The sequence below is a fragment of the Petaurus breviceps genome, unplaced genomic scaffold (assembly GCF_028583685.1).
Source record: "Petaurus breviceps papuanus isolate PSGF00001 unplaced genomic scaffold, PetGlider_PUasm1.0 90925, whole genome shotgun sequence".
Classification (NCBI taxonomy): Eukaryota; Metazoa; Chordata; class Mammalia; order Diprotodontia; family Petauridae; genus Petaurus; species Petaurus breviceps.
Genome location: NW_027187380.1, coordinates 33,606,085 through 33,624,742, shown reverse-complemented (window position 1 = coordinate 33,624,742; position 18,658 = coordinate 33,606,085). Strand labels below are relative to the sequence as shown.

Genomic DNA, 18,658 nt, shown 5'->3' with positions numbered 1-18,658 from the left:
CCACTGATACTTGTTTATGGTCAGACTACTTGGGAGGAGGAAACACAATAGATATAGATGGAAGAACATAACACAATAGTGTAAAAGAGGACATTATGTATTATTGGATATGTACACTGGATCTCAAACTGTTTCCATGCATTCTGGACACTCTGAAGTAGTATCCTATGTTTCCCCAAGTACTAAAGAAGATTCACATACACTAAAAGGTAGGAGATTTATGATAGGGTTCTTAAAAGGAAGCGATCTGTAATGGTGAATGGTGATTCCCTTCCAACAAGGACAGTAATAGTGGAAGGTAGACCAAAAAAGACATATCAGCAGGTTTATTATTTTCCTTGAAAATTTTTAGATATAACAGCTTCAAAAGACTTCCTAAGACTCATATCTATTGCAACCTACTTCTAGTTTATATCATATAATTATTATATAATCACTGTTACATTGAGATGAAATTCATTGCCAAAGTATGGAAATTGTTCAAAAGAAACAATAAAAGTGTAATAGGGAGTGTAATACCTCATATTAATAAGATAAGCCTTTATATTGAAACTGAGAATGTATGAGAGTATATACATAAAAATGAAAAGAGAAAAAAAGTGATATTATTGTATTAGTTCATTCAGTCTGCTCAGGCAGACATGATAGAAATAATGCTTTCATAATATTAATCTGATGGAAAGGTTGCTAATAGTGTAAATACATTTCATTAATCTAGAATTTGCTAAGAGTACCTGATAAATTCTTGATTTGCCTCTATAATAATTCCATCTCTACCTCTGGTGAAGAAGCAATTAGGGGAACTGTTACTATAGACATAACTTGAACCAACAAAGAACAATCTGATTGGTGAAGTGGAAATAACAAGAACTTTGAAAGAATATAAGCACATAACATTGGAATATATAATATTAAAGAAAAAAAGCCCTATATATCATCAATCACTTATCTAGACTTTCAGAAACCTAATTTCATTCTTAAAAAAAATTGATTATCTTTTATTCCTAAATCACCCACATTTTCCAATATTTCTCTCTTCCTTCCTTTTCCCCTTCCAAAAAGTCATTTATAACAAAGAATAAAAAAGAGGGTAAAGAGTTCAGCAAAACTAACCAATATGCCAACCAATTTTAAAATTATATGAAGTATTGCACACTTACAATTCCCTATCTCTACTAAATAGTGAGGGGTATATTCTCATATCTCTTCTTTGGGGCAAAGCTTGGTCATTACAACTTCATAATTTTTATATATTTCCCCACAGGTTCTGTTTATTTTACTTTGCATCAGTTCATATGTCTCTTCACGTGTTTATATGTTTATTATATTTGTTGTTTCTTACACGATAATATTCTATTATGCTCATATAAAGTACTCCAATATGCTTAGTTATTCCCCATTTGATAGACTTTGGGATAAATGTTTACCAGTGGGATCTCTAGGGCAAAAGATATGGATATTTTAGTCACTTTCTTAGCATAATTCCAAATTGCAGAAAACTGATTTCAATATATTCAGAGAAGATGCCTATGACCCCATAACCAAAGCAATGGAATGTAGTTTATAATGGATGGAAAAGAGTAAGCAATGAAATTCTGAGAAGAAAAATTTGAATAAATAAGAAAAAATTCATTCAAACAAAAGCCCAGATTTTTTTAAGGGCAAGGAAAAAAAAAAGATAGAAGGGAACATACCCAAAGATGGTAAAAAATAAAAGAGGTAGAAGTTTAGGGGTGTGAGTAGGGGGATGGGGAATAAACTCTGCCCTGCAACCAAAGCTAATTCATAGCAAAACAAAACAGAACATTGAACAGTTAGATTCCCTGCTCAGTGCCAATGCCATCTGATAGCTGCAAAGAAAAAGGTGAACATATTCGTTTGCTATTTTACTTTGTTCTCTTTAGCAGAATTCATAAGGAAAGGAAAAACAGATGTATAGAAAAAAATTACATCTCCAAATGGATGAGGAGCTAGTTAAGAATGCTTTAAAAAGAATCCTAGTGTTTGGGCCCAAATAATTCTATTTCAAGGGTTTCAAGGAATTTGCAGGTAGGTATAAACTCAGAACCACTGCCTATAATCTTTGATAGATTGTTCTTTGAAAAATTTCGATCCTCTACTTGGCAAATGTCAGAGGGGTTTTTTGGGTTGTTGGTTTTTTTTTTTTTAATGCTTTAATTCTTACTTAAAGTCAGAAAGCAATGTGGAAGGAGGTGATAAAGGAAAAGTAGTTTTTACTTCCTGGCTTTAAAAGTGTAATGTCTGCCAACTTGTTTTACTGACTCATGTAAAATATCAGAGACAGAAAGGAATTGTAGAGATCATCTAGTCCAACTCATTTTTTTTTAAATGTAAGAGGCCATATAGGAGAATAGCTCTACCACTGTCATGGAGCAGGTCCAAATGTGGTCTAGAGTTTCTCAGTCTCATTTATAGGTTACTCTTCAGCCTGCTACTTGACTTGTTCCCATATTTAATTTTACCATCCAGATCTCTAAGGAAATCCAGGATTATTTTTGTATTATTATTTTTCATCAATACAATTTCAACGTCTTTCAATGAATAACTTAGGCTCAGCGTCCCCATCCATGCTTCTCAAATATTATTTAACTTTCTCAATAAGAATTATTCATATCTCTTTTTATATTCAAATCCTTAGTGTCAAATGATTAAATATATTAGTTACTAAATAGACAAGGTATCAATAATAAAATCCATACTGAAACACAGAAAATTATGTATAATTTTAGCAATGAGAAAGATCAGTCCCGAGTAATTTCAAACCATGTCTAAACATAGATGAGCTCACTTCTGAGAATACAATTCCACACTAGTTCACTCATTATAACAAATAGATACTTTTTATTAGAATTCACTTCATCCTATTCACAAGAAGAAGGCTACAATAGTTTCATAAAGACAATTCTGTCTTTTTTTATCTTTGTCGTTATCTCCTCCAGCTTTTCTCCTTCCATGACAAGAAAAAAAACCCAATCTTTTCAGCTTTGTTCAAGCAATAAATCATAATAGTCTCCTCATAAACATTATTTTATAATGTTTCTGCATAAAATAATATTTAAGACAGATTTAGTAAGAAAGAAATTTTTCCTCATCTATTTTTTCTCTATCCTCTCTACAAATTCTTCACAGATTCAAGATAAATTTGAATACTCTTAACTACATAAGGAGAAACTCATAGATTGATAGAGTAATTTTAACTCCTAGCTTTCCTCCTTCCTTACACAAATAAGAACATTATGTCCAGGAACTTTAAGTGATACAAAACAACCTACTTTTAGGGAGTTATAGTCTCGTCTATTGGAATGCCAAGGCATTGTTATTAAAGGCCTTTTTCCAAAAGTAAAGTAGCACAATGTTGCTTTTTTTTTTTTGCAGTTCCTAGAAAAATTAATTGAAAGTTCTGCTAGCTTAATGATAGATAACAAAGAGTTTACTGACCTATGAAAACTTTAATTTCTTCTTTCCATGTTAGAAATTTAGTGAATTGGTTATGATGACTGAAACACTATACTTCTCCAAATTTTCATGTGCATATGGCTCTTTTTTATGGATTATTACAACACTAATGTTAGCCTACACTCATGGGCATGCATAGAGCTTATGCCTGCATCACTGGGATAGGCATAACCTAGTTGTATTAATAATTCAGGAGAACAGTAAAGAGATGGAGCTATTACCACTAAAATCAACAGAGCTCACATTTTGTTTGAAGCTGTACTTTTCAGAACATTCTGTGTCATACCGCCAAATATCTGTAGAGTTCTCCAGAGTCTGCCAAGTTCCCCCAGCCAAGCAACGTCTGTATACTCTTCCTGGGCTTTCTGAAAATAAACAGAGCTTTAGAAAAAAATCAATGTATACAACTTCTTGTTTGCTTCAAAGCTTTCAATCCCCTCCACGATTCCCCAACAGAGTGATGGAAAATCTCAGGAAAGAATGGTGCTCATTTCCCTTTCAGTGGCTCATTAAAGTATCCACTGTTTACTTTTGATCTTTAAATGTCATGTGTTTATATATATGTATATACATACACATATATGTATATATATATTCACACAGTTTATATACGTATATATACATATTTATGCATGCATATATATACACACATACACACAGTTTCCAAAGCTTCTAAATTCAGTAGCAAAAACCAAGTTCCACTAAGCTTTTCTGTGTTTTCCCCTCTGGGTGAGAAAGACATATGGATTAATGAAGCCTCTCTTTTTGGAGAGAGATATAATATAGCCTTGCATTTAATTCTAAGATTATTTGTCCAGAGGTTGTCTTTTGTCTTCCCCACTGCATGGTTCATTCATTTATAGCAAATACTTGCCTCAGAATATAATGTAGAAGTTTATCTGGAGAGAAAACTCATCATAAAAGTATAGACAGAAAACAAATAAAATTTAAGGATAAGTAATACTAGTTCACTGGCAGAGGAGAAAGAGGAAAAATTTACTCCTCACAGTATAGAGGGGTAAATTCACCCAGCGCCAGTGTGGCAGCAAATTCTCTCCAGATTGGTCATGCCTTAAGCAGGATTATTTTGTACAATAAGGCTCCAATTGGCTATTATCTATTCAGTTTGAGGCAGTAGTACCTTTTCCTTATAAGTTACTTGTCAGCATTGGCATATTTCCACCATCGATCCCCTACCTATCCCTCATTTTGTCTGTGGAACTCAAATATTCTTGGGTTTTTCCATCCCCTGTGGCTTTCATGTCTTCTGTGGCTTGTACCACCCATGATTCTTCAGTCCCTCCTTCCAACTGAGAAAAGTTATATATCCTGTGAGCTCCCTTACTGATAAGGGGCTACACTAATAATAACTTGTATTGGTGTGTATTGATAGGTAGCACAGTGGATAGAGTGTCAGGTCTTAAGTCAGGAAGACTAGCCCTGTGACCCCAGCAAGTCACATAACTACTTGCCTTAGTTTCCCCATCTATAAAATGAACTGAAGAAAGAAATGGCAAACAACTCCAGTATCTCTACCAAGAAAACCCAAAAATGAGGTCACAAAGAGTAGGACACAACTGAACAACAACAACAATCTGGGTAGCAATTTTAGGCTTGTCTCATTAAGAGCTTTAAGATTTGACCTCATAGTAATACTGTAAGGAAAGCATTACAAATATTATTATCCCCATTTTAAAGGAAGCTAAGTGACTCAGTAGATAGCATGCTAAACCTAGAGTCAGGAAGCTCAGGATTCAAATTTGGCCTCAAATACTGACAAGCTATGTGACCTTTGTCCTTTGTCCTCTTCCTCAGTTTCTTCAACTATAAAATGAGGATTCTAATAGTGTCTACCTTCCAGATTGTTACAAAATCAAATGAGGTATTTTTAAAGCACTTAGCACAGTGCCTGGTATATAGGTGGTATTTAATAAATATTTGTTTTCTTCCTTCAGAAATGGAGAAATTGAAACTGAGAAAAGGCAAATGATATAAGAAAGCAGACAGGCAAGAAATAAGGTGTCACAGTCTGGGTATAGGCAGCTCTCAGCATAGTTTGACTAGAACTTGGTTTTTATGATAGGAGGTAATATGAAATAGGGCTGGAAATCTTGGTTCCAAACAAACTAAAGTAGTAGCTTTGCATATAGGTTATGGTCCTCTATCTCTATCCTCCATGCATTTGTACAAGCCATCTTCCTACTCATTAGGCTCCTTTCAGAATTTTTGTCTTTCTTCAAAGCCTGGCTTGGGTAACATCTCTTCAATGAAGGCTTACTTGATCCCATAAGCTGATGGTGTTCTCTCCTTCCTTGATTTACTTCACACTTTTTTCTTTTCTTTTTTTATTAAACCTCTATTTTGCCCTCTGGTTCTAAAACATCAGAGCAGTTTTCTTTGAGAACTTCCTGGAGGATGATTTCTAGGTTCTTACTTTGATCATGGCTTTCAGGTAGTCCAGTAGTTATTAAATTCTCTCTCCTGGATCTGTTTTCCAGGTCAGTGGTTTTTCCCATGAGATATTTCACAATGCCTTCTATTCTTTCATTTGTTTGGATCTGCTTAATGGCATCTTGATTTCTCATAAAGTCACTAGCTTCCATTTGCTCCAATCTAATTCTGAAGCAATGATTCTCTTCAGTGAGCTTTTGAGATTCTTTTTCCATCTGGCAAATTCGGCTTTTGAAGGCATTCTTCTCCTCATTGCCTTTTTGAGCCTCTTTTGCCATTTGAGTTAGTCTATTTTTTAAGGTGTTATTTTCTTCAATCAGGCTGTTGACCCTCATTTCATAATTTTCTTGCATTGTTCTCATTTCTCTTCCCAATTTTTCCTCCACTTCTCTTATCTGCTTCTCAAGGTCCTCTATAGCCTGTAACCAGCTCATATTTTCCTTTGAAGCTTTTGGTGCAGGAGTTCTGACTTCACTGTCTTGCTCCTGTTCCATGCTTCGCTCCTTTTTGTCCCCAAAATAGGAGTCTAATGTTGGAATCTTCAGTCTGCTTTGTTTCCTTTGCCTGGTCATGTTGCCCCTCAATCACTTGACCCCTGGGCTTTTTGCCACAGTGGGACTCTGGCACCAGACAGGGGAGCTTTTGTCCCAAACGCTGGGGTTTTCTCAGCTGCTGGAGGTGCTCTCTCTGAGGCCTCCACACACTCTGGCAAGCTGGTCACACACCCCAGGACCTCCACCCTACACTGCAATCCAGATCCAAGCAGGTTAAAGCAAGAGCAATTACCCCTCAGACTGGTTGCTTGGTCCCCCTACACTCTGCAGGCCAGGAGCTGAAGCTGCCATGTGGCACTGGCTGGCTGTGCTGGGCATCTCAGCAGCTTCTCACCCTGGGGGAAAAAGCCAATGCACTCCCACTTCCTGGGTCCCAAAGTCCAGACTGCACTGACCTCTCACTTTGTCCTTCACATCTATGTGTTGATAATTCTGGAGATGGCCACAGCTGCTGCTGATCTGGAGTCCCTCTGGCTGTTGGCTGGTCAGGCCCGCCTTGGGGCTAAAACCTCTGGCTCACCGGGCCTGGGCTTGGCTCCAAGAGCTCCGCTAGCCGATTCCTGCCGGCTTGCCATGCTGTCCTCAGTGGGAGGTTAGCTTCTCTGTGTCATTTTGTGGGTTCTGCAGCTCCAAAGTTTGTCCAGAGTCTCCTTTTTACATTGATTGGGGAAGGTGGAAGCTGGAGCCAATCAGAGGCTGTGCTTCTACTCCGCCATATTGACTCTGCCCCCCTTTCCCCTACTTCACACTTTTTAAAAAATTTAAGTACATCTTGTATTTCCCTCCTCACCCCTACAGAATGAGCTCTTTTGAGAAAAGAATTGTTTACTTTTTGTTCCTTAGTATAGTATCTTGTACATAGCAGATGCTTAATAAAGGTTTGTTGAACAGATTAGAAAAATTCCTCCTTTCATTTTTCACTTATGCACAATTATTTAATCAATTTTCTATGTGTTCTAAGGAAAGTGTTTCCTGATAGAAAAGAGTCTACTGTCAGAGGTAAAAAGTTTTCTAGGCAAGACTCTGGGAAGGAAGAGATAAAAAGAAAATAAAACATGAAGCTGTATTTGCCTCTCAGTATAATTTTACTGGTCTTACTAGTAAGGCAAGGGCTATTTCTTTCCTTAAAGTTATTTAGAAGAAAAGTGGGGTGGGGGGAGATAGATTGGATGGTAGTGTTTCAGAGACATGAAGTGAAGAAATTTTAAAATTCTCCTCCTGAGGAAGAGATAGCACAATAACCAAGGATTCAGGCTATAACCAGAAGGTGGAAGCATAGAGAAACTTTAGTCATGTGCCCAGTGGTACCCAGCAGAGCAGAATCCAGTAGAGACAACACTCCTAGGGAAGACAAGTGGGAAACAGACCTAGTAGAAGCAATGCAGCACATTGACGCCACCAGAATGTAGCAATGACTTTGCAGTGTAGGAGGCATGAGTTGCCTCTCTAATGGTCCACCCTAGCCACTCATAGTCCTTAAGCATAAGACTCATCATGCATGTTCCTTACATGTATGACCTTCTCTTTATGTACCCTGATCATATCTGTCCTCTGCGCATCTTCTCCTCATACATGTACCTTGCCATATATGTTCCCTATACATGGAACTTGCCAAATGTATTCCCTACATGTGTTCCACTCTTTATGCTGATATGCATGTTTGTGAATGAAATAGCATATGCCAGATTTTTGAGCAAATGTTTATCACTATTTTTCTTATTACAGTTTTTCATTAAATATTCAGGAAGATCTGAGTTCAAATCTAGATTTAGATACTTACTAACACTGTGACACTGGGCAAGTCACTTATCCTTTGTTTGCCTCGGTGTCTTCATCAACAAAACAGAGATAATAATACTTATCTTCCAGGGTTATTATGAGGATTGAATGAGATAATATTTGTAAAGCACTTAGCACAGTGCCTGGCACATAGTAAATACTATATAAATGCTAGCTATTATTAGTTATTATTGTTTTTACTTTTCTCCAGACTAATTGAGTTCTGTCTGACTATTAAAAGCAAACACATGGGTGGGAATTTGTGAACTATGGCTGTGAACAAATGTGAATCCACAGAATGCCTCTAATCTGGGGTGGCTTTCTCTTGAGGGCCAAACCTAGGGGTTGAGGGAATGTCCCCAAGTGCTATGTATAAAAATATAATGAGCAGGGCTTCCATTTCTTCATCTAGAAAATGAAGGAATTAGATTAAACTGGACTTGAAGGTCCTTTCAGCTAGAAAGTTCTATCATTCCAATTTATCTGGTTTTTATGTTTGGATTTTTTCTATATAGGTTCTCTTAAAGTAATCCTATGTCATTTGTATTTTGGGTTACTGAATAGGTATGTGTAAGTACAGTCAAAGGGAATGGCCAGTATAGAAACTAACACTGGAATAGGGTTGGCCTATTAAAGAAATCATATTTTTTTTCTGGGAGGCCACAGGTGTTTAGCACTATCCAGGACCTGGAACCATCTGATTCTCTTGATTAAGTAAAGCTGTGTTAAGGGTATCTTGGGGTTTCTATAATATCTCTCCATATCTGGAGTGATTTCAGCAGTTTCTTGGGAGGTGATTCTAACTAGTATTCACTTGAGAATGACCCCAGAAAATGAATCACATAACTCTCTGACACAAATAGGCATATAGTATTTTGAGTCTCCCCCTTTATACAGGATGTCTCTAAAATCAGCACTAACATTCTTCTAAATATCACAGTTAAATCAATGCGGTAACACAATAGTCTGACTTCCTTCCTGAAATCAAATTTGAAATATCTTCAAAACTTTCCAGAATATTTTTAGAAGCTCATTCTAAGTTTGTTCTGCCTAAAACTTTATAACCACCCAAGATGCACCAGGTCCTTAAAAGGGTTTTGGAAAATGGGTAAAATATAGCATGTTACCTTCTTTCCACCAAGGTAAGTACGAAGGGCAGGGAATAGAGACATTTCCTGGAGGCGAATGAGGCCAGCATGCATACCTGTCAAATGTCCCATTACAATACACACCTGTTAAAAAAAAAAAAAAGAGAGAGAGAGAGAGAGAGGCCCCAATGAATTCATTAAACAAACTTTATTTTTGTTTTGTTTTTGCAAGGCAATTGGGGTTAAGTGACTTGCCCAGGGTCACACAGCTAATACATGTCAAGTATCTGAGGATGGATTTGAACTCAGGTCTTCATTAGTCCAGGACTGTATCCACTGTCCCACCTAGTTGAGCCTAAACAACCTTTTAAGCATTTGCTGCATGGGTAGGTACCGGGAAGATTAAAAGACAGATGATAACTATTATGACATGTTTATATAGCATTTTAATGTTTATAAAAACAAGAAATTTACACTCTAGTAGCTGAACAGTAAAGTCCTTTCTGTCCTGGCCAAGTCAGCCTGCTGTATACAAGCAGAGATGTTGCAACTGTTTGGAAGGCTGTTGGAAAGGGCCCCAAGACACATACCAGAAAACAGGGAAGTTCTCCGGATGTGTCATCAAGGATGCACCTGTTGTGCTAAGCTTGTGACACAGAACCTTTGGTGTTCCAATCCTTTACCACCCTCTGTAAGCAGGGCATCAAGACTGCCTGAGGATATGCAGAAGGACATGGAGGGCAAGCCCCCCAGAATGCCGGACTTGAGTAAATCAACCATTCTCCAATGAAGACGTTTCACCTGGTTCTTTTTCTTTTCCTCCATCCAAGGATAACCAGGTCTTCAAGCAGTAATTTCATGGACTATTTTGTAAAAAATCACAAACCCACAAAAAAAAGTCTCAGCTTTCTTTACTTTCAATGACTACTCACCACCAACCTCCGACTGGGAGAAAGGTTAGTCCCTTTATTTGTGACATTGGCAGAAACTACTGATTTCCTACCCTCCTTTTCAGTCCTGCTCAATTGCTTTACCTCCCTAATTGTGGTTACAGCTGATGAGTATAGATAATGAACCAATGTGTACATAATAAACAATAAAGTAGAAATCTGGCAATCCCCTAATTAAATTAGATATATGCATAGATATCTAAATAAATTGAGGTATATTTCAACACAGTAAATTAACCAGAAAGCAGTCAACTTTTAACCTCCTTGGATAATTGTTATGTTGCAAACCATCCTGAATAAAGTCCTGGAGTGACATTGGGAAGTTCTTTACTTACAAAATGAGCAGATCTTTATCACTATTTTTGATCATACATGTATTTCTAGTAAGGGGATTTGAGGACATCATTTCATTACTTCTCTTTGCATCTGTAGACAGAGGCTTTGGTATGTACAAAACACAAGGTCTCTCCTAGCCTGCTAGATTCAATTTAATTCAGTAAATTAAGCACCTGATATGTTGATAACATAGTTCATAGTAGCTGAAGTGAGAGAAGGTTTACAATGTAATGTCTAATAGGGTTATGACACATACATAGGGGGAAAAGAGTAGTCTTATTTGGCAAGAGCTCATAGAACATAATTGTGAATAATATTGAGGTAATTCTGAAAGGGTAAGATGATGTCAATATAAAGACCCCCAAAAGTCAGGCAAACGAGATTGAGCTACATAGCTCATAAAAGTGCCATATGCTGAGAAGTTAGACTTGAGATCAGTCAGCTACTCAACTATCGTGTCTTGGTTCCAGGAACTGTGCTAAGCCCTGAGGTTACAAGAAAGGGAAAAACAAACAAACAAAAACTAGTCCCTGCTCTCAAGGAACTCACAATTTAATTGGGGAGATGACATCAAACAATTATATATAAACAAGCAAGACATATACGAGATAAAATTAGGACTGTTTCAGAGGAAAGGCACTGAGGAAGACTGGGAAAGGCTTCTTGCCAAAGACTTTAGCTAAGACTTGAAGGAAACAAAGAAAACCATGAGGTAGAGATGAGGAGGGAGATTATTCCAGGCATGGGGGACAGTCAATGAAAATCATCAAAGCTGGGGTGGCCAGGTAGCACAGCGAGAAAGAGCACCGGCTCCAGTGTCAGGATGACCTGGGGGATCAAATCTGGGCTCAGACACTTAGCATCCACCCAGAAACACCTGGCCATGTAATCTTGAGCAAGTTACTTAACCCCAATTGCTTAAAAAAAAAATCATCAAAGCTGGGAGAGGGAGATTCAGGTTCAAAGAGACCAATGTTACTGGATCACAGAATAAATGGAAAGGAGTAAAATGTAAGGAGTGAAAGTTACAATCATAGGGGATTTTATAACTACAAGGGACCCTAAGAATTATCTAATCCAACCCCTCATTTTACAAATGAAAAATATGAGACCCAATAGGAAAGAGACTTGCCCAAGATTACAAAAGTGGTAAGTAGCAGTTTGGGGATTTGAATCTTGGTCCTCTAACTTCAGATGTTGTACTCACTCCACTATATCACGCTAACATTAGCCCCGTTACACCGTATGTGTCATGAAAAGCCTCCAGGGAATCAAACAGAGAGGGTGTTTCTTTCCCACAGACTGTGTGTCCACATAGTAGACACTTGGCCTCCATGATCAAAACAACTTCTGGGCCGAACACTTTCTCACAGTATTTATTGACTCCATGCCCTAGAAGTCAATCTGCTAGTGAGAAATACTGAGTGCATGACCAGGGGAATTACACCAACACCCCAATTCTAGTCCTTGGTTCTGAACCAACCCCTTGTGAATGGTATTGGAGTCTCTCCTCCGATCAACAGTTCATGTCCATATGAATCTATATTCATACAACAGGGCAGATTTAGGTAAACTGGCCCATAAAACAGGGCGTCTTGTGGGAGGAAGGCTTTTTATTTATTTTTTTACCTAAAATGTGGAGAGTAAGAGGTCCATTAGTGGTTGGTGGGGTTTAGAGATCATGTTGTCTAACCCCCTCATTTTCCTGATGAGGAAATAGAAACCCAGAGACACAAAGTGATTTGCCACTCATTTCTGGTCACATTTCCAGAAAGTAATAGAGATGAGATTCAAACTCAGATCCTCTGACTCCAAATCCTGGGCTCTCTTTCCAGTATTCAGAATTCAGTGTTCATGAGCATAAAGCATTCCCTCCCCACCCCCATCCCGCACCTCCACTCCTGAAAGGTTGTGGCTATGGTACTTATTTGAATACATCACAAGAACTATGCTGGTTTGGCCTTCCACCAACTCATATCAAATTCCTAGAGCTACTTAGCATATGGTTTCATAAGGTGTGGCTGTTGTCTGAGTTGCTGCTGATGAACCTTTTTACACATAGCCTGATCGTTGGATGACTGTGTCTGACCCCTGACCTGTACTCAAAAATCTCTCCAGTGACCTTTTAACTCCCCCATCCTGGCCTTGAAGAACCCAGGGTCAAAATATTCAAAGTGATACTTTTTGTAGTAGCAAAGAACTGGAAACAAAGTAGATGATCACTGATTGAGGAATAGCTAAATAAATTGTGTTATACATGAATGTAATGGAATTTTATTGTTCCATAAGAAATTACAAATTATCAAGAATTCAGATAAACCTGGGAAGACTTCTATGAGGTAGGGTGGTTGAGTAGAAAGAACAATGGTTTTAGTTGAAATCCTGCCTCTATCCCTTGGTTCCTTTGTGACCTTGGACAAATCACAACCTCTCTGGGTCTCAGTCTACCCACCTGTATAATAAGGGCGTCTAGGTGGAGCAGTAGATAGAGCACCAGGACTAAAGTAAAAAAAACCCTGAGTTCAAATCCAGCCTCAGACACTTACTAGCTATGTGACCCCAGGCAAGTCACTTAACCCCTATTTGTCTCAGTTCCTCATCTGTAAAATGGGGACACACTGGAGAAGGAAATGGCAAACTACTTCAAAATCTTTGCCAAGAAAATCCCATGGACCTTGTCCATGAGGTCACATAGAGTTGGATAAGAATGAATGAAAATAATAATAATAATAACTAGGTAGTCTTATCTGATGAGCTAAAGGTCCTTTCCAGCTCCAACTCTCTGTGATCTTGTGATCTTATAAACTGATTCAGAGAGAAGTAAATAGGACCAGGAAAACAATAGTCACAATGATTACAGCAATGTAAATAGAGAGAAAAAACCCATATACAATGAAGTTTTAATGGTTGAAGATGCCCTCAGAAAGGAGTGAAGAAAATGCACCTGGATGCATTCCAGGACTGGGCATTAGGAATATGGAATATTGAACTATGTCCAGATTGAGGTTCAGGGTTGTGTTCGGTGACTGAATTAATAACTAGGGAATGCTGAACTGCAGCATTGTTTTATGATTACTGTTCAAATGTACATTGTCTAATTATGTTTCACTCAGTAGAGATGAGATTTGCATTACTCATTATAAATGGAAGTGATGTTTTTCAAGATGAGAATCCATTTATAAACCAGGCAGAGTAAAAGGGTACTAAGAATAGATTCTGAGTTACATAAAAGTAAGGATGTCACTGTCTGCCCTGCAGAGAAGACACCTCAGATGCATATGAAAATCAGGCTAAAGCTCTCTGAAGTTCCTGAGTTGTGAGCTGGTCTAGCAAGACATGTTCCCTACACGTTTTCCTCATTACTCTGATCTTTCCAGTTGGCCCCACTATTACTGATGGGCACTGAATGCACTGATGGCACCCCCAGTTTTGTGGGTAGAATGTTATATAACTTATTTTTATTTTGCATTTTCTTTGGTAAATAATTTGATTAATAGTCAACCGAGTCATCTTGGCTAATATGTTTATGTGAAATACACCAGTAGAGGCTCATGGGCTACAGTTTCAATGGAACTGCTCCCAGGGAGGCTGAGAGTAGTTGCCCTAGAACCCTGAGAGGAGGGCATTATCCCTCTGGAGAACCCCAAACCTGACACCGGAGAAGCAAGAAGTTAAAACGGGAAAATAAGCCCTGCGAAAAAGAAAGAGCCAGAGACAAGTAGTTCAAAGCAAGATCAAGTATGACAATGTAGACAAAACCAGACCTCTGAGATAACACTATGTTACACAAGGGATGCCTCATTGGGTAATGGAGCAGAAAGGGATATATTCAGAAAAGAAGGTGATACAAAGAGAAAATACTTTCATAATTTTTTTTAAAACAGGAAAGTATTACTATCAATACTTCAGTGAAAACTGGAAAAGTAATAAAAATAGCAATAATTCAAATTTTTATAGTGCTCTTAAGCTCTTTGTATAAATTTACCACTTCATCTGTAAGCTACTGCCTTTCCTCAGTTCCCATAGGCCATGAGGAGATGCCAAAGAAGGAATATGGACAACCTCTGGCATTTTCCTTTTTTTTTTCTTTTGGAGGAGGAAAGGCAAGGCAACTGGGGTTAAGTGACTTGCCCAAGGTCACACAGTTAGTTGTTAAGTGTCTTAGGCTGAATTTGAACTCAGGTCCTCCTGACTCCAGGGTTAGTATTCTATTCACTGTACCATCTAGCTCCCCCTCTCAGTTCACTTCTTAAAACAAAGGTGAACTGTAAGGAAGAAGAAATAAGGAATTGTCAGTTGTCAGCATAGAAAAGAACCTGGATTTTCTCTCTTTTTTTCATTCAGGTATAACAAAAAAATCTGTAATACATCATTAGTTGAGCAGAATAGGTCTTTGAACACGATAAAATTATTGAAGCATGTGTTAAAATGATCCAAGGGTAGTTCAGGCCTTTATAAGGGTTCTAAATAGAACTCAAAAGAACCGGGAACCTCTTGGCTTTTAAAACTCCTTAACAAGGAGCGTAGTTGGGATCTTGAGTTGTCAAGGCACTCAGGGAAAGTGCACAATTAAGGAAAGAGTTTCCTTACCAGATGGTCGCTTTTGTAACTCTATCAGACACTTTTCTTTGTATTGAACCCACTTCTGAGTTGTCTCCTCTAGGAGAGATCCTATAACCTGAAGGAACAAATAAAAAAATTGTCACTGGAAAAAAACAGCTAGAGGCTACTTGTGACTATTTTATCATCTAAGAGACATATTGCCTGCTAGATATCTTCACCTGAATGTCCCATGTGTATCTCAAAATCAGCTCATCCAAAACAAAGCTCATTATCTTTCCTTCTAAACTCACCTTGCTTTGTGACTTCCCCATTTTTATCAAGAACACCACCACCCTTCCAGTCTCCCAGGTTCACAATCTAGGAACAGTCACCTCCATATCCAATCAATTGTAAAGGCTTATTGATTCTCTCTCCTCAACATCTCTTACATTTTTCTCTCTCCTCACTTTAATTCAGACTCTCTTGTCCTCTTGCCTGTACGATTTCAAAGTATGTTAGTTGGTTTACCTGTATCTCATCTCTCCCCTTTCCAATACATCCTCAACTCAACTGTCAAGTATATTGCTAAAGTCTAATCATGTCAATCATTTGTTTAAGAAGCTTTAGTGGCTCCCCTTACCTTTAAAATATTGTACAAACTCCTCTATTTTCCATCAAAAGACCTCCACCATCTAACTCCAGACTAAATTCCAGGGTGGTAAAACATTTCCCCTCAAACACTCTGTACTCCAATCAAACAGGCTCCCTTGTTCTTCATCATACATGACATAACCCATCCCCCACTTTCACATCTTCAAAAGACAGGAGGTTGTTTTCTGTGCCTGGAGTTCTCTTTCTTCTCATCCCTACATCTTGGAGCCCCTAGGTCCCTTCAAAACTTCATTCAAGTGCCATCAAAAAGCCTTCCCTGATTGATCCAGTCATTAGTTAAACCCCCATCCAAACCACTGTATTTATTTTGTAAATATTCAGTACTTATTTACTTATTCGTGAGTTTTGTATTCCCCCAGTGGAACCCAAAGAAGACAATTGCCTCAATTTCATATTGTTGTCCACAGGACCCAGCACAGTGCCTGAAACGTATGCTTAATAAAAACAGGTGCTTAGTAAAAGTTTGTTGATTGATTGAACATAAGTTTGACTCTCTTTGGGGAATTCTGAAAATATCACATGTGAATTGGCCTTTGAAGAACTGCTTGGTTCTCCCATAAATGTTTTAGACACTTTCCCAAAAATTATTTTAAAAATTATATTACCTACTATGTGCAAAGTATTGTTCTGAGAGAAAATATAGAAACACAGACTATTAGAACTGGAAGAGATCTTAGAAGTCCTTGAGTCCAATCCCTTCATCTTTTTTTCTGATAAGAAAACAGGCCCCAGTGAGTGAAGGGACTTGTCACAGGTCACACAGTTGGCAAGACCAAGACTTGAATTCAAGCATCCTGACTCTTAGTCCAGTGTTCTTTCCAGTAGATTCTAGTAGACTAGAATATGAGGCAATGAACTTTTACTTTCAGAGAGCCTTAACCTCTCTTACATTATCCTCTAAACAACCCTTGTATATGAAAGGAATTATTATGCCCATTTTACATTTAGAGAAGCTGAAGTCTAAAGACATCAAAACTGTGATATAGCCCAAATTCATTCAATTAGTTAATAACAATAATATCTAGAATTTATATAGTGGTTTAATTTTTATGAATCACTTTACATATGTTACACCATTTCATCCTTATAACCCTGGGAGGTAGGTGTGATTTGTATCCTTGTTTTATGGGTGAAGAAATTGAGGCACAGAGAGGATAAGTGAGAGGGGTTGAGATATGCAATATCTGAGGATGCAAACCCAGCTCTTTTACTCTTTAAAATATAATGTTCCAAGACCTAAAGTTGTTTGAAACATTTTGCCCTTAACCTGAGAACTTTGAAACTTGGCTATAACATTTCTGTAAGTTTTCTTTCTGAGGCCTCTTTCAAATGGTGAAGAATAGATTTTTTTTTTTTACTATTTCTATTTATTCTCTTTGTTTTAGACCTTCAGAGCAATTTTCCTTAATAATTTCTTGTAATATTGTATTCAGATTTTTTTATCATAAGTTTCAGGTAGTCTGACAATTCTTATACTGTCTTTCCTCTATCTGTTCTCCGGGTCAGTTGTTTTTCTAACGATAATGAGATTCTCTTCTATTTTTTCTAGTTTTGTTATTTCTTGGGGTCTTATAATGTCATTTGATTCCTCTTGCCCAATTCCATTTTTCAGAGATATTTTCTTAAGATTTTGTATCTCTTTTTCAATTGGTTTACTTTCTTTTCATAATCTTGGATTGTTCTTATTTTTCCTAGTTTTTCCTTGATCTCTGTGATGTTTTAAGTCCTTTTAAAGTTCTTCCAAGAATTCTTTTTGGGCTTGTGACCATTTGATGTTATTCTTTGGGGTAGCAGTGGCCTTTTTTTTAACCTCACTATCCTCCTCAGAATATGAAGCCAGATTTTCTTTTACACCAAAATAACTATCTATGGTCAGGTTATTTTTCCTTTGCTTACTAATTTTTATTTTTATTTTGTTTTCTTTTTAGCAGCTTATTATTGTAATTATTATCAAGTTTTAATCCCAAGTTAGGGACAATGTTGTCCTTGGTCACAGGTTCTCCTTCCTGTTATTTTCTGAATTCTTCCCAGGGGCTCAACCTCAGGGACTTCTCTTGCCAAAGCCACATTTAGGGCCCCTAACCACACTGTCTGAAAAATGTTTTGCTCCCTGCAGTACCTCATGCACCAGGCATACAGCCTACAGCCACTCTGGTGGGATCCAAACCTTTACCCAGTTCTCTTGACTTTTAGTCTTGTACTTCTTTCCATTTGCAACCTATTGCTTCAGTCCTTGAGCTCCAAGACTCTGGACTCACATTGATCAGGTCTGTTCCCATTGACTGACCCCATGAAGGTCATTGTGTCTCTTTGACCCATTGTCCCTTATTAAAGTTACTCCAGTAAAATCTCTGAATATAGCTTTCACTTGAGTCAAGTTTCCTCCATTGTGGGCAGCAACATCCCAGATCACATACAGTCACTCAAGGTTTCAATGCATATAGGTATGCAGCTTTTATTTCACCCCACAGAATAGAAAGAAGGCATAAAGGACTCATAGGGACCTATAAACAGAGAACTGAGCTTGAGGTTATAAATGGGGCAACATTTTGAGATTCTGGCAAATCCCTAGCCTTCTCACAGGATGTTGCTACACAGCCCCTCCTGGACTTGTAATGTTTGTTACCCTGTGGTTTGGATTTCCCACAAAAGCAGGCACACTTTGGGGCTTCTGAACAAGCAATCCATTCCCATCAGAACTGCACTAATCACCAACTCTCTCTCTCTCTCTCTCTCTCTCTCTCTCTCTCTCTGTCTCTCTGTCTCTCTCTCTCTCTCTCTCTCTCTCTCTCTCTCTCTCTCTCTCTCT

The 18,658-nt window shown here is 37.8% G+C and overlaps 1 protein-coding gene across 1 annotated transcript in view; it reads right to left on the bottom strand.

Annotated features, from left to right (window-relative positions):
• The window catches only part of GLP2R (glucagon like peptide 2 receptor), an 86,045-nt gene that overhangs the window by 61,020 nt on the left and 6,367 nt on the right, over positions 1-18,658 (bottom strand). Inside the window, exons 2-4 of the mRNA XM_069075998.1 lie at positions 15,226-15,313; positions 9,389-9,493; positions 3,712-3,842 (exon numbers count right to left, since the gene is read on the bottom strand). Of these exons, the coding sequence (XP_068932099.1) occupies positions 3,712-3,842; positions 9,389-9,493; positions 15,226-15,313 (324 nt within the window). The remainder of the gene's footprint in view (positions 1-3,711; positions 3,843-9,388; positions 9,494-15,225; positions 15,314-18,658) is intronic.